Below are 15,073 nucleotides of genomic sequence, written 5' to 3'. Positions count from 1 at the left end.
ATTATACAAATTTATGTCCTCATTTGTCACAAAAACGCGCACACACACACACACACACACACAATGTAACAGAGTGGGGCACAGAGAGATGAATTATTTAGAAGATAGGATTGATTTATTTCAGTGTGAGTGAAGCGCACTCTTAACCCTGATCAAACAGGATTAAGATTACAGTACCCCTTCCTTCCCAATAGGTGGCGTTTAGGTGGCAAATTTAGATCCATCTCTACGCAAATAGGGTACTGGATATTTTTGGCGTAGTGTCTATTTCCAATGCATGTCTCCTGATTAATTCATTAAGGCGATGGTTTCATGGAAGAGGTGATGCCCTTAAGTGCAGGGTAAGCCATGCTAGCAGCTTGCTAACAGAGATTCAGTATTATAGCACACAGTATTTTTCATCAGCCATTTGTCTGAAAGAGGGGCTGTATGTGCCAGGGGCAATAATCAACGTAACACCAAGGGTCACAAGTTCAGCTGACTCACTGGCGTAGATAGGCCACCGTGCTGTAATCCCTTTCAATATCGGCATGGAGAGTTTTATAACAGCCTCATCCCTGATAACAGTAGACCAGGCTGTGCTACCACAACCCACTTTTATTGGACCCCCCTTGTTAAAATTCCAGGACTTTGTCATGCAGCCTTTCTGTCAACATAAAACAACTTTATGCAGGGCTCCAGACAAAAAAAAAAATCAAGCATGGAGCCATTGGCTTGTATAAGAAAAAAATTCTTAGGGGCCAAATTATTTTTTAGGTGCCACAGAATAAACGTGTTTTATTTATTTTATTATTATTATTATTATTCTTTTATTTTTAAAATTTCAATCATACTGTCATGTGTTTATGTCTAATCTTTTCTTGACTTTATCAGCATTTTAATCCATAGATGCTTTGAACGTCTCCGTCATTCCGATCTCTCTCACGCTGCACAATGGAGCTGCGTTTAGCAGGTGTGCATCAACGCTGCTGTTCGGCTGAGACGAGGACTGTTTGAAACTCTTTTTTCCACTAAATTTTTGATGTGCGTCATCTCAGTTTATCACGTCAAATTAACAAAAGATGTGATCACAAAACAATCAGGAAAAAGCCATTACATGCACATTTTTAAGTCATAACATAAATAGCTATACATAGTCGCCAGTGGCGACCTCAGCAAAAACTTCACTCGCAAATTAATATTTTTGGTCGCAAATGCGACCGTTTTAATCGCAGTCTGGAGCTCTGTTATGGCTGACTGTGTTCTCTTTAGTGTACTGAATACCTGACCATTTAAATTTGATAGCACACAAGATGCTGAAGTGTATGTAAAAATACAAATTGAACTCTCAATTTTCCCAAAGACAAAACCAAAATGACAAAAAAAAGAAAGGCTTACCTGGTGAATCGCACTTTGCAGATGGCGCACTCATAGGGCTTTTCTCCTGTGTGTGTACGGATGTGGCGTGGAAGCTTGCCTGCACCTTGGATGACCTTGGAGCAGATAGGGCACTTCTGGAAGGCCTTAGACCGTATCTTCCTCTCACTGCTGTTACCCCCTCCAGTCGCTTGGTTTCCACCTCCGTTGCCCCTTAATGACCACAGTGGTAGCACACTTGGAGACATGGGGGCACTGGTGGCTTCCTCGTGCTGCACACTATTAAAGTACTTCAAGTAAAACTCCACATCTGGCTCTTCGCCCTCCGGCCCATCCTCCTCACCTCCACCACCTGTCGTGGCCGGTTCCCTTTTCCGCTCCAAGGAGTCCATCATCTGTTGTAGCAAAGCACTGGCTGGGCCTTGTTCGTGCTCCCGCTCACCTGTCCCCTCAACCTCCATCTCTGATTTGGGCTCTGCCTGATGGAGATAGTAATGTCCATTCTGAGTGGGAGCATAAATGGACATCACAGCCTCTGCACCTTTCCCTCGAGCTAGAACTGAAGGTCCATCCTGGCACTCCTCATCCACATCCTTGTCTTCGGGTTCACGAGGTGGCTGTGATAGGGCTTGGGCCAGTGAGGAGTAGTAGTCAGCAGGGCCGATGGGCGTGCCATTGCTGTCAGCACCGTTGCGTTGGCTAAAGTGCAGGTGTGCAGGCAGGTCCCTGAGCTCTGGCGTGCTGCAGCTGCTACCCCAATGCGCCCCCCTCTGGAAGAACTCCAAGTACTCATGGGCACGCAGCCGGATGCCCTGCTCTTTTCCATTCTTTCCTTGTTCCTCCTCTTCCTGGTCTTCTTCTTGCTCACTGCCCGCCTGCAAAAAGAAATGGGACTACATCATTATATCGCTCCAAAACATTCATTAGTCAAGTTGTAAAAAACACACTCACCGGCGGGGAGAGCACTTTGGTGTCCAGCAGGTGTGTGCAGACGTCTTGGACAGGTGAGATCTCCAGCACACGGGCGGCGCTTAAGATGTCAACCACACTGTTTTGACTGACTGTGAGTGTGGCTGTGTAGGCAAAGTCCAAGAGGGCGGCCAGCGCCTCAGGCCGCACGACTTCAACTTGTGGGAGTTGAGACTTTAATCTGACTTGAAAAGCAATCTAAACAGCCTTCTTGTTTACAGCAATCAGTTTAGGGTGTTAACTGAATTCAAATGTAGCAGCATGTCAGGGTGGCAAGCCTGCTGTCATGATGGCAGTGGAAAAGGAGAATCTGTACTGTGCAGCTTTGCTGGGGTGGGGGAGTGTACGGCACATAGAGTAGGGCTGGGTACCATGTGCACTGAATTGCGTGTCAGTTGGCTTCTGGGGAAGGGGGGTGGGGGCAGGGGGTTGCCGGCTAAAGGCCCGAGTGGAAAAAAAATCCACTAGAGAAGGAGGAGGAAGAGTAGGAGGACACACGCAGGGCTGCAAGGGAGCAGTATTAAATAGGGAGGTTGTCAATCCGGTCTGAGCCGGTTACCCCACCCAACACTGTGTGCCAAGTTTCAGGAAAGGCCTGTCCCCTTGATCACGTGTGGGGGGAGATTAAAATGATCGACCACAATACATTCGAGGGTAGAGGGAGGGGGGGCTCTGAAAGGCAACCCTCCTTGATTTGTCCATTGGCAAACACATGCTCACACGTGAACACCAAACAGCCTAACTACCCCCCGCCCCTCCATCTGCCAGAGTGACCCAGCAGGGGGTGAGGCCACAAGGGGATTATACTCAATAAGAGCAATGAATTCAAATGACATTCCTTCAGATCAAGCCCCTTGGTATGTATGCAAGACCTGCTCAACCTGGCTGCTTGCTCGCTCTCTCTCTCACGCATGAACAAAGCTGCCTTCCTCCACACCTTGAGAGCTGGCACAAAGTCAGGTCACTATTGGTGTAACAATTGAGAGGTAGTGGGAAAGTAAAACACAGCAGCAAATCTGACCCCCACTACCTGTCTTGCTTGCATTATGTGGATGACATTTAGGCTCACCTTTTGTATGCAGTTTTTTCATGTTGTCTGATTTCAGCAAATACAGTTAAAGAGTTCAGTGTCAGAACATGATGAAAATACCATAAACTAGGACACATATGCACTACACAATTCTATATAGTACACTTCAGTGAAGGCATTCCAATAATAGTCCCCCACTGGACCACATCTTGACTTAAGTTGGATGGTAATGCCCATAAGCCAATGGCTTAAGCCCTTCTCTCTGTCTCTCTCTTCACCTTTGAGCTAAATGATGGGCACCTGTAGGGCAAGCTTTGCTACCTCACACTTTTCTCTGTGGTTTTCTGTTATTTCTCTGATAACCCCCCCCCACCCTCCATCTACTTGACTAACAGGTGCATTCTATCTCATTGTTTTATTGCAGAGAATTTGAATAAGTTAAGCTAGAAGCCAGACTGGAGGTTGGGTTAGACAATAAGTGTTTCCAGGTATGGTTTCTCATATATCAAGGAAATTTGTCTGACTCAAAAATGGTGTTTATTTTAAAGGGATAGTTTGCCCATAAAAACAAACAAAAAACATACAGGTTTGGAACTACTTGAGGGTCAGTAAATGATGAAGGAATTTTTACATTTTGGTCTCATTACACACTAAAATATACCCTTTCAGATCAGACAATTTACCTTGATTCACACGGAACCTGTGCCACACCAGGAAAAACCTATAAAATAAAAAAAAACATGAATTTCAGAGAAAGAGAGTAAGAGTAGTTTTGCTATCATAAGGAGTTTCTCAGAAGGGACACAAAACCAAAAGTCATCTCTCTGCACTTCAGCTTGTGGGTGTTAGCAAGGCACCAGTTAAGCAGCATCTCTGTCCCTGAATAAACCCAATGCAAAGCTGAAAGAAAGAGGAAACAGTGCAAACAAACCTGATCCTGACACCTTCTCAGGGCTCCCAACATTCTTCATCACTTATTAATGGCTATGGGTGACAGGGGCCATGAAACGGCCCCGACGTCTCATTTCAGACCTTTTCTGCTGGCCGCATGCACAGGTCTCAACTACTTTGCAAGTCAAACCACAAGTTACTGCGAATGCTCATCCCACCCCAGCCCCCACCCTCCCCTAACAGCCCCTCCCAGGCAATGTGATGTGAGGCTATCGAAAATAGATTTCAAGAGACTGTCAAACTGTCTTAATGAGTATTTGAATTGTTATAATTCATCTGGGCAAGTGTAAAATAAACGAGTTTAGAAGTTCAACTAGCACATTACCTATTTGTATGAAAGGTTACAATATAATTAGTAAAGAAATAGTTCAGAATTGTGTAATCCGTTGGAAATAACATCGCCAACACAGTAAAATCTTTTTATAAGAATCATAAGGTAACTACTGTCAATGAAATTGTATCTAGGGTATTTAATGTGTTTGGTGATTAAGTTCTTAGAATGCAGCTGCATCTCTCCTCAACTAACTTTAAAACAACGCTAATCCAGCAAAACACACCAAATGGTCAATTTACTTGCTAATTATATGAACCGAAAACTGACACCTCAGAATGAAACATCTTAGGCAAGCACATGTCACACATTCCAGGAACACACATTGACTAAATGACATAAACCAAAACAAGCAGCAGGGTTTTACGGAACACTTCTATTCTAAGTCTTTCTATTAACTTTCTTTCTTCACCAGTCACACCTGTGCATTTGACGAGAGCTTTGGAATCCTTCGAAAGAATCTTTTGAGAGGATGAATGCCAAACATGTGACTTATGTACACAGGGCATCCCTCTGGCATGCATGTCCACTCAGTATGTATGTACAAGCTAGTGTGTGTGTGTTTGTGTGATTAGCTCCTCCTGCCTCATGAGGGAGGGAAGTGGAGTCACTACACTAGGTTGACAGGGTTCAAGGTCAAGGCAGAGAGGATATTACCGGATAATCGTAAACAGTATAGAGAGGGGCTGACTGGTTCCAAGAAGAACAGGATTTTGAGCAAGGCCCTGCAAATGAGTCACTCCTTCCAGCATTGGTTAGGGAAGCATGATTGGTCGCAAAAAGAGCAAGCAGGAAGTGGGTGAACAACTGATAAAACTGGAGTTGAAGTGCTGGGCCGTTTCACTGGATATGTCAGTAGGCTGCCAAAAATCCAGACTTGTATTCACAATGCCCCCCCAAAAGGTATTGGGTGAGGCTGCTTGAAACAAGTGCACACTAGCGCAATTCTTTTACTTCACTTTAGTTGCTGGAACCTTCTATAGACACAAAATCACGTCCTCCTTTAAGGAAGAAAAAAATCGATCTTATGTCATGGGGTCAATAGTACAAGTAACTATGTTCTCTTTATGGTGAGATATTAAAGGTCTTAGTTACAGAAGTATATCAGATATACAGGAAAATGTAGCGCAGATAAGGCAAGAAACCCAGCTTCAAAAGCAACAACATGTATACAATATTTCTAGACCAGCAGCAGCTTTGTTAGAATCCCATGTTAGAATGAAGCCCACGTGTGAAAATGCCACGACGCCCCCTCATAGTTTGACCAAACTTTTCCAGGCCTAACTCCCTGCATCTGTCTTTGAGCTGCCCACAACTTCAGAGTCTTTTGGACAAACTGTGGCTGGGCCAGGAAATAAGGAAAGAGCAAGAAAACCAACAAATGAAACAGAAACAAAATTGAGTAATGGCGGCAGCGCTACACCAGCCCTTCCAGTGCCCTTGCGCTCAGGCCACATTCCGTGTCTTGAGCTCTTCTGCTGCTGCGGCAGCCTGGCCGGTTGAGCAGAAGAAGATTTCCTGCATGACTCTGGTGATGGCGTAACAGAACCCGCTCTGTTATCAGATGACCAGCTCTCCCAGACACTGCACTGCACACTCCACCACCAGTCCACCACAGCTTCCACTTCCCTTTTCTGCCTCTGCTGAGGCGGCAAAAAGACATGACAACCCACCCAGGATTTTCTTTTTCAGCTCTACCTCCCAGCATATCTCTGAATGATCACACTAAGGCAAGTATGTCAAGGACTCCTCCACCTGCTGGAGGTCGAGCTCCACAATAGCGAATGGGGGCGAGAGCATAAACTTACAGCAATTGGATTCCACATTACTGTCAAGGAAACCAAGGTGGCGGCCTCACTCATCATGTCGACAGACTCTCAGCAGATAAGAACAAGTGGAAGAAGGCCCTTTAAAGAGTGCAATGAGAGAATAATGAGATGAGCTCTCTGATTACCGATAGTGATGCTAGCATGCAGCAGCCCATCTCCCAGCATCAGTCTTTAATTTGATCAATTCAAAAATGTTTCACAAACGTCCACCGTCCCCCAGACGTTATAAAACTAAACCTTGTTCAGAGAGCCAATTCAAAGTGTGTTCAAAAAGCTCAAAGATTACTTTAGCGTTAGAATTATACTTTTTGGCCAAACAGTAGCTGGTAACTTCTACTGCCTTCAGCCCTCAGTCCTGCACTGCACAAGGACTCAAAAACAGATGCTTTACATATCCTTACAACAGAAGACAATTTTCCTTAAATTTTCAGAAGGATTGTGTAAGTTCAAATAAAATTTCAAATTTCTATTTCATAAGCATTCAAAAGCTAGTCAAATATTTTGTACGTGCAACTGCATAAAAACCTTAACCAATTCACACTGGACGTCTAGCAATTGAAACTTTAAATAAACACAAAGGCAAACAAAACTAATATTTAGTCAATTTTTAAAAAGCTAAAAAAAAAAATCTGAAATTTCATAGATGTAACAAAACACATGCTCAGTGAAATAAACAACAAAACACATTAAGTTAATACAAAAGAAAAAAACACTGGAGGATGTATCAGCATGAAGTTCACACATACCTTTCCTGTCATAAATGCTGACCTGAAACGACCCTGTCAGGTAATTTAACTATACACAGTGTTAACTGGTTTATGGTGGGTAAGAATCTCTTTGCCACTTAAACAAGCAAAAGACAATAAAGATCGGCCTCACCCCAGTGAGACAAGGAGCCTTGTCTGTGCATTATTCAGACACTGGGCGTCATCTGTGAATAAAAATACTCCTTGCGTCCTCACTGTACCTGCACTAGTGAAAACGAGTCGAACAAGTATGGGTTGGCAATGATCTGCATTTGAATAATAATTTTTTTTTAAAAGCGAAAGAGGCCGCAGCTTCCTTTGAGTCCAGGACAAACATGTAGTCTACTTATTTGACAAGCCAGGACACCCTGTTTAAGACCCTTACCAAGGGAGATGATGTTGATGTGCATTATGGCACAGCTATAAAAAGAATGAGGGGGCAGAGAAGCCTACAGGGGATCTGCCAAGAGAAGAGGAAAAAACTTTCCAAAGTCCAAGATTCTTAGAGATCTCAATGAGCAGGACATCTTTGATGTGAATTTCACTTTATTTGAAACCATCTCACCAGAGTCCACTGGAGATGCCAAAGTATTAAACCCACAGTTAACAACCTTTTGTGACCAAAACTTAAATGAATCTGCTTGAAAATATTTTCTTTATTAAATTACAATTTTTAACAGTCAGATCAGACAAAAATAAGAATCACAACAAAGACATAGCTCAGTTAAGAAAGTACTTGGAAAGTGAAACTCGATGCACAGAAGCTCACCAAGTCATACCTTAATACAGCAGGCCTCCGTTTTCCATCTCTATGCCATCTGCAAGTGGGTCAAGCGCTCTGAACTTAATCGAGCCAAGTCCCTCTCTTTCCCCTTTAAAGATTCCATTATTTCTCTTCTAGCTTGCCTTTCCCGTCTCAGACACCAGAGAGAGTGAGAGTGCATTTGGAGCTCTTACCGGCCGGCCAGAATTTTGTTTCCCTGTGGGTCAGCTCAGTCTTCCTCTGCCTGCCTGCGTGCCTGGGCAGGGCTCTGGTCTGGAGCAACTGCAGACAGGAAACTTCCGAGTGGCCCTAGTTACACAGGCAAGCCCTTGCCTGATCCCACACAGGCAGCCACCTACTAACTCCCCCACTCTATTTTCAGCCCACTGCTCTGGCTTCACTTCCCCCTCTGCGATTGGCTTGCCCGCTACTCAATCACCACACCTCCCCACTAGGATAGGCTACCGGCTGTTCCCTTTCCTGTATGGCCAAGGGCAAGGCACTCTGGGAAGCGCAGTCCTTAAGAATGACTTCACCTGCTTCTAGGCCACTGCTAAGAACTACAAGTCCCAAACTGTTTGCTCTTGCCACCCCCACATCTGAGCTTGCTTCAACGTAAGCATTCAGAGCTGAATTATACACTACCGTGCGTTGCTAGCAGGATGCCAGGTATTAAAAGTATAGACCAGCCAACAAGCAGTGCCAAGCTCTGTACGTATGAAAAAAGACAAAGGGATCCAAACACAACTCTGTAGAACTACAATACAATAAATTTATATTATCACACTACATCATTTGACATATTCAGCATTCTTGCCCCAAATGAGACTTTTTTTAACCTATAATATTCATCATAACAGTAACCAGTGTAAATACACTTTGAGACAAAAAGAAAAAAGCCAAAGGTGAGTGCACAAGTTGTCAGAGTTTGTTTCTTCATGAATGACAACAAGGGTTTAAAAAAAAAAAAGTGGACCCTAGTGCTTAGCACTGTACCTTGTCCTTTGGAATGATTTTTGGTTCCTTCCTACTACGTTGTCCACTTGTCTAACCTCTGACAAATACACCCCTTAAGGGCTTGCCTCCAAAACAACAACAAAAAATTTAACAACTGTAAGTACAGAAAAAAAGTTTATTAAAGCAATGCCAGTGAAGCGAAGGTGTACTAAAGCAGTTATTAGGAAGACCAAAGAAAAAGAGGAATAATTCCTCACTGGCACAGGAGCCCCCTCCTACCCCCTACACACATACTCTCTCTCTCTCTCTCTCCTCTCTGTCCCCCTCCCTCATTCCTTCCTCCTCAGCCTTGCTCCCTTCAGTCGATAGGCCCTGTGCAGACAACACAGGGGACAAGCAGGGGGAAATGAGCTCACCTGCGATGGCCGTGGCGGTGCTTGTTATGGGTTAGCTCTTCACTCTTCTTCTCTCCTCCTCTGTGGAGCTCTCTCTCTCTTAGCTATCCCTGCTGTTCAAAGCTCTGTATGCGCTAACCAAAGCACTAGCAGGTCAACTCAATTCCCTTCCTGGTTTCTGGAGGGCAAAAAGGTCCCTCCCTTTCTCTCTCTCTCTCTCTTGCTCTCCCTCTCTCTTAAAGAAACAGCATTCCCCCATGCTGCTCTCCTCTGCTCCTCTCTGGGGAATACAGTAAAAGGCTGTTATCATGCCAGTGGCCACCATCACTCATGACATTACCACAACAGTGGAGTTCACAAGGATATCGCTGGTAAAACCGGCCTGTATTTGTACAAAGTTGTTTGCAGGGGTGTTGCACGTGTACTTCGGGTGAGTGTGTGCGCCAAAATAATGAGAGTTAACCGTCCTTCTTTCTCCACTGTGTGCACGAATGCAGTCGCTCCCACCAATCCCATTGCCTGAAGTCATGGAGTCCCACCCCAGAACAAGCCATGGCACATTCCAGTACACTCAGGGTCTGCCAGCAGCACCCCCCGTAATACATATACACACACCCTCCACCGTCTCAAACTAATACAGCTTCATAATCTGTACCTACTCTCAAGGGGTCGTCGGATAGAAGTGACACTATTCACTTACTGCTACACCTTTTTGACAGGTTTTCCTCCTTTATATGCAACAACCAAACCCTCCAAAACACTATGAACAGTAATTAAAAATAAGTAATCCAACAACTAAATGCGTACTGTGATTCTCCATACTCACCAAAATCATGCTGAGAGAAGCAATGAGTGCAGTCGACCAGCGGGACAGACATGGATTATCCTCCACCACTCAAGAGACCCGTTTGCCCGCTTACCTGCTGCCGGACTGAAACTTCTCAAAAACAGGAGGAGCAGTATATGACCTCTCTGAGAGTGACTGTACAATTGAGGACTCTCCTGTAAAACAGGGAGTGGACGCATAGGAGCGTAATTATGACACCGAGTTGTGCTTTAATGCTGAAGTATTAAGTAGGAGACGAGCATGATGAACTAACACACACCAGACATAGAGGGCAGTATAATTGGGACACTTAAAATGGATTCATAATTAAAAGAAGCTGTAAAGGTGCACAAATGCATTAATAAATGCATATTCTTGAAGCATTGGCTAAATGATAATCTTTTTTTTTTTTCTTTTTCAAAACATGCCATAATTTCACATGTACAAAGTATGTTATCTGTATTACCATTGGCTTAATTTAGACTAAAAAATTATAATACATTATATAGTATTAATAAACCATTTTAAAATATGCATCTCCCGGTACTGGATGTTATTACAGCCGTGCTAAAATATACCAAAAATTAACAGCTATAATGCAAATCACATGTTTATCTAGCTGTCTATCCCCCGGTTTCACAGACTCGGCTTAAGCCTAGTCCTAGACTAAAATGTAAGTCTGAGCTGTTTCAACTGAAAGAAACTTGCACTGACTGATCTTAAAATATATCAGTGCCTTTGTTTTGTCTCAAGATGCATACCAAGTAATGTTTTTTTTTTCTAAGCACGTTCATAAAAATTGCTTAAATGTCCTAATTGAACTTTGATCTAATCCTGGCTTACTCTAAGCCCCGTCTGTGAAACCGGGCCTATGTCTTACGTTTTAAATTATGTAATGAAATGTTCACTCTTATTATTTAACAATTTATATTAAATATAGTACACCGCAATAAAATCTTTAAACATTATCCAAACATAAGACTGACAACAACTACAGCCAAATTATCATTCACAAATAAGTTTTATTTTTATATTAGAACTGTATTCAACACATTCCATATGGTAATAAAATGACATATACTCTTCTCTAAACTAGGCCAAAACAAACAAACAAAACAAAAATACAAATAAATGCTATTTTAAGACTGAAAACAGTACCATTTGTACGGCACATATATTTTTATACACATAAGTGTGGCAACGCATTCACTTAGTTGGAGCTGAATGCCAGTGTGTAATACAGTTTCAATGTTACCGAAAAGTACTAGCCCCCTCCTCCCCCCCACACACATACTCTCTCTCTCTCTCTCTCCTCTCTGTCCCCCTCCCTCATTCCTTCCTCCTCAGCCTTGCTCCCTTCAGTCGATAGGCCCTGTGCAGACAACACAGGGGACAAGCAGGGGGAAATGAGCTCACCTGCGATGGCCGTGGCGGTGCTTGTTATGGGTTAGCTCTTCACTCTTCTTCTCTCCTCCTCTGTGGAGCTCTCTCTCTCTTAGCTATCCCTGCTGTTCAAAGCTCTGTATGCGCTAACCAAAGCACTAGCAGGTCAACTCAATTCCCTTCCTGGTTTCTGGAGGGCGAAGCATTGGCTAAATGATAATCTTTTTTTTTTTTCTTTTTCAAAACATGCCATAATTTCACATGTACAAAGTATGTTATCTGTATTACCATTGGCTTAATTTAGACTAAAAAATTATAATACATTATATAGTATTAATAAACCATTTTAAAATATGCATCTCCCGGTACTGGATGTTATTACAGCCGTGCTAAAATATACCAAAAATTAACAGCTATAATGCAAATCACATGTTTATCTAGCTGTCTATCCCCCGGTTTCACAGACTCGGCTTAAGCCTAGTCCTAGACTAAAATGTAAGTCTGAGCTGTTTCAACTGAAAGAAACTTGCACTGACTGATCTTAAAATATATCAGTGCCTTTGTTTTGTCTCAAGATGCATACCAAGTAATGTTTTTTTTTTCTAAGCACGTTCATAAAAATTGCTTAAATGTCCTAATTGAACTTTGATCTAATCCTGGCTTACTCTAAGCCCCGTCTGTGAAACCGGGCCTATGTCTTACGTTTTAAATTATGTAATGAAATGTTCACTCTTATTATTTAACAATTTATATTAAATATAGTACACCGCAATAAAATCTTTAAACATTATCCAAACATAAGACTGACAACAACTACAGCCAAATTATCATTCACAAATAAGTTTTATTTTTATATTAGAACTGTATTCAACACATTCCATATGGTAATAAAATGACATATACTCTTCTCTAAACTAGGCCAAAACAAACAAACAAAACAAAAATACAAATAAATGCTATTTTAAGACTGAAAACAGTACCATTTGTACGGCACATATATTTTTATACACATAAGTGTGGCAACGCATTCACTTAGTTGGAGCTGAATGCCAGTGTGTAATACAGTTTCAATGTTACCGAAAAGTACTAGAGAAAAAAAAAAAAAGAAACACAAAGCTATTTAGAGCAAGTGGGCTTTAGCCACACTTCACAATGCCCATCTGTAACACCTGTGTATTTATAAGACCTACTAATACAGCAATATCTGCTGAGGTTCATTTGATCTGCATAGCACTGTACATGGTGGCCTGAGACGTTACTTTTCACTTTATATACCACTGAAGACCAGACTATGAGTGTACCTGTTGTGGTCTTGGTTGAAATAGCTTTGATGTGTTTAAATTCATTGGGATTATTGTAAAAGCACTGCACTAGGTGCAACCCTGGTTGTATTCAAACTTGAAGTCTAACGCAGGCAATTTTAGGTTTCATAAAAAAAAAAAAAAGAACATTGAAGCATAAGTTATAAACAATATTTCTTCCCAAATATACTCTTCTGAAGATGATTTTAAGTTGGAAAATGAAGCAAGATTTTGTATGAAAAAAACCCAAAAAAACATTATAGGTTTATGAATACTAAATGACCAATCTTTTCCACGGGCACAGCAAGTAGGACAAACGGTGTCTGATACAGGAACTCTAATTAAACTTATGTTTCTTTCTGCTAATGTTTGCAAACTTACAGTATGGCCATTAGTTGGCGTGATGGATTACTTGACCATGCACTAGCAGTGCTACCTGCAATGCACGAGCTACACACCTGTACGTATGCACTTGATCATTGCTGATTTGGCCATCTTGCATTTATAATCATCTTTGTAATAAACCAACCTCTATGATCCACAGAAGCCCTCTTTGGTTTTCTTTCTTTTTTTTTCTTTGCAAATGGCAGTTGATTCTCAATTAAATGCTTGCCATTGAACCAAGCTATACATTTTAACACAGTGTATGCCAAAGAATAGCGCTTCAGCAAAAAAACAAAACAACAACAATATAATGAATTAATAAACCGACCGTGAAAAGAAAAGAAAAACATCATAAAACTAGTGAAATAGCTGTTATACAAACAAAACCTAGCTGATCTTTACCAATTTGGACATTCCTGAATAATGTGGTCGTTAAAAATACAGCCACTCCACTTAAGTGACTCTAATCTCCATATTCATTCAAATGACTGTGTTCCAACACCAGGGGCTCTCATAAAACAATGCCCCAGAATGCACCTCAGTGGAAGGGAAGAGCAAGCAGAGAACAGCAAAAGAGTGCACAGCGGTGTGCCAGAGGCTTACAAGCATACAGGCCTGTGAGGGCAGAAAGGAGAGAAGTAAAGCGGAGGATGAGGATGGCATGGGTGACTACGCTGTGAGCCAGCGTTCATTCAGCACTATGAGTGGGTGTGCTGGGCTGGTGAAGGCCCATGGTTTTACACAACCATCCAGCAAAATCCACCTCCTCAACCTCGGCCCGCTTGATGAACGTGTGGCCCTGTGAATGAATATCATATGATCAATTACACCATGAGCAGGTTTTGGTGCCAAGCAGCGGATGTTTATTTTATTTGCATCCTGCCTTGATTCTAACTATTTATACATCAATTTACACCTACAAGTATTATTTTTTGTAATGCGTGATATTCTACAATGCATCATATTACTGATATGAGTACCTACTGTCAATACTACATATTCAAGTTGTAACTACAGCTAATTGCTGTACTAACATGGCTAAAACCTGGATATGTTGGTAAGACTTTACAATAAGGTTCCATTAGTTAATGTTAGTTAATGAAAATAGTAGGGATGCACCGATACCACTTTTTCCAGTACTCGCCCGATACCGATACTTTTATTTTTGGTACTTGCCGATAACGAGTACCGATACCAATATTTTTATTGCATTTGTAAATTTTTAAAATATTGGGTACAGAAACCAAAATAGTATGTATAATGTTAGTTGGTTAACTTCATTTATCAAATAGATACAGTCAAACCTAAATTTATTCAGACACCTTCAACATTTCTCACATTATCACAGTTTATTAGCTATAGTTTAGAAAATGGTAATAAAATATAACAAGAACTCAGAGTTAAACTGTGTCAGAACAAATTCAGCTTGATGATGTTAGATAACTTTGATAGAAAGGTATGTAATAGATTACAATCAACCAAAAATTAGACAGCTGTTAGTATGACAGTATTTACACAACCATCAATACTAAGTCGGGCAACCCTGAAATAACTCGCTGACAGGAAATTTCTATGCAGTATAGGCCTACTTGTTCCGGTTTGCAGTAGCGCTACTGTGCTGTAACATGGTGTAGGCTAGTTTTTAATAATGCATTAGTAAATGTTGAAATTAATATTAACTAAGATTAATAAATGCTGTAGAAGTATTTTTCATGCTTAGTTCATAGGGATGTAACGATACACTCAACTCACGATTTGGATTTCACGATTCGATTCACGATTTATTTTTTTACAAAATGAGATTTAAGACAAATTATAAATTAAATGTGTCCTTTTATTATTGCTTGGACAA

General features: G+C 41.7%; 2 protein-coding genes across 2 annotated transcripts in view; both read right to left on the bottom strand.

Moving 5' to 3' along the window:
* LOC107655166 (zinc finger and BTB domain-containing protein 7A-like) overlaps nucleotides 1-6,499 on the bottom strand; it is a 10,513-nt gene extending 4,014 nt beyond the window's left edge. The window contains exons 1-4 of the mRNA XM_016442589.1: nucleotides 6,446-6,499; nucleotides 4,039-4,076; nucleotides 2,308-2,506; nucleotides 1,378-2,231 (exon numbers count right to left, since the gene is read on the bottom strand). Coding sequence (XP_016298075.1) covers nucleotides 1,378-2,231; nucleotides 2,308-2,506; nucleotides 4,039-4,076; nucleotides 6,446-6,499 — 1,145 coding nt within the window. The remainder of the gene's footprint in view (nucleotides 1-1,377; nucleotides 2,232-2,307; nucleotides 2,507-4,038; nucleotides 4,077-6,445) is intronic.
* Nucleotides 6,500-12,360: 5,861 nt separating this feature from the next.
* The window catches only part of LOC107655207 (dual specificity mitogen-activated protein kinase kinase 2-like), a 9,017-nt gene continuing 6,304 nt past the window's right edge, over nucleotides 12,361-15,073 (bottom strand). The window contains exon 11 of the mRNA XM_016442628.1: nucleotides 12,361-14,020. Coding sequence (XP_016298114.1) covers nucleotides 13,910-14,020 — 111 coding nt within the window. The 3' untranslated portion in view covers nucleotides 12,361-13,909. The remainder of the gene's footprint in view (nucleotides 14,021-15,073) is intronic.

Source organism: Sinocyclocheilus anshuiensis, unplaced genomic scaffold, assembly GCF_001515605.1.
Source record: "Sinocyclocheilus anshuiensis isolate Anshui unplaced genomic scaffold, SAMN03320099.WGS_v1.1 scaffold735, whole genome shotgun sequence".
NCBI classification, from domain to species: Eukaryota; Metazoa; Chordata; class Actinopteri; order Cypriniformes; family Cyprinidae; genus Sinocyclocheilus; species Sinocyclocheilus anshuiensis.
The sequence above is the reverse complement of the archived record's forward strand: the minus strand, read 5'-3'. Positions and strand labels throughout refer to the sequence as shown.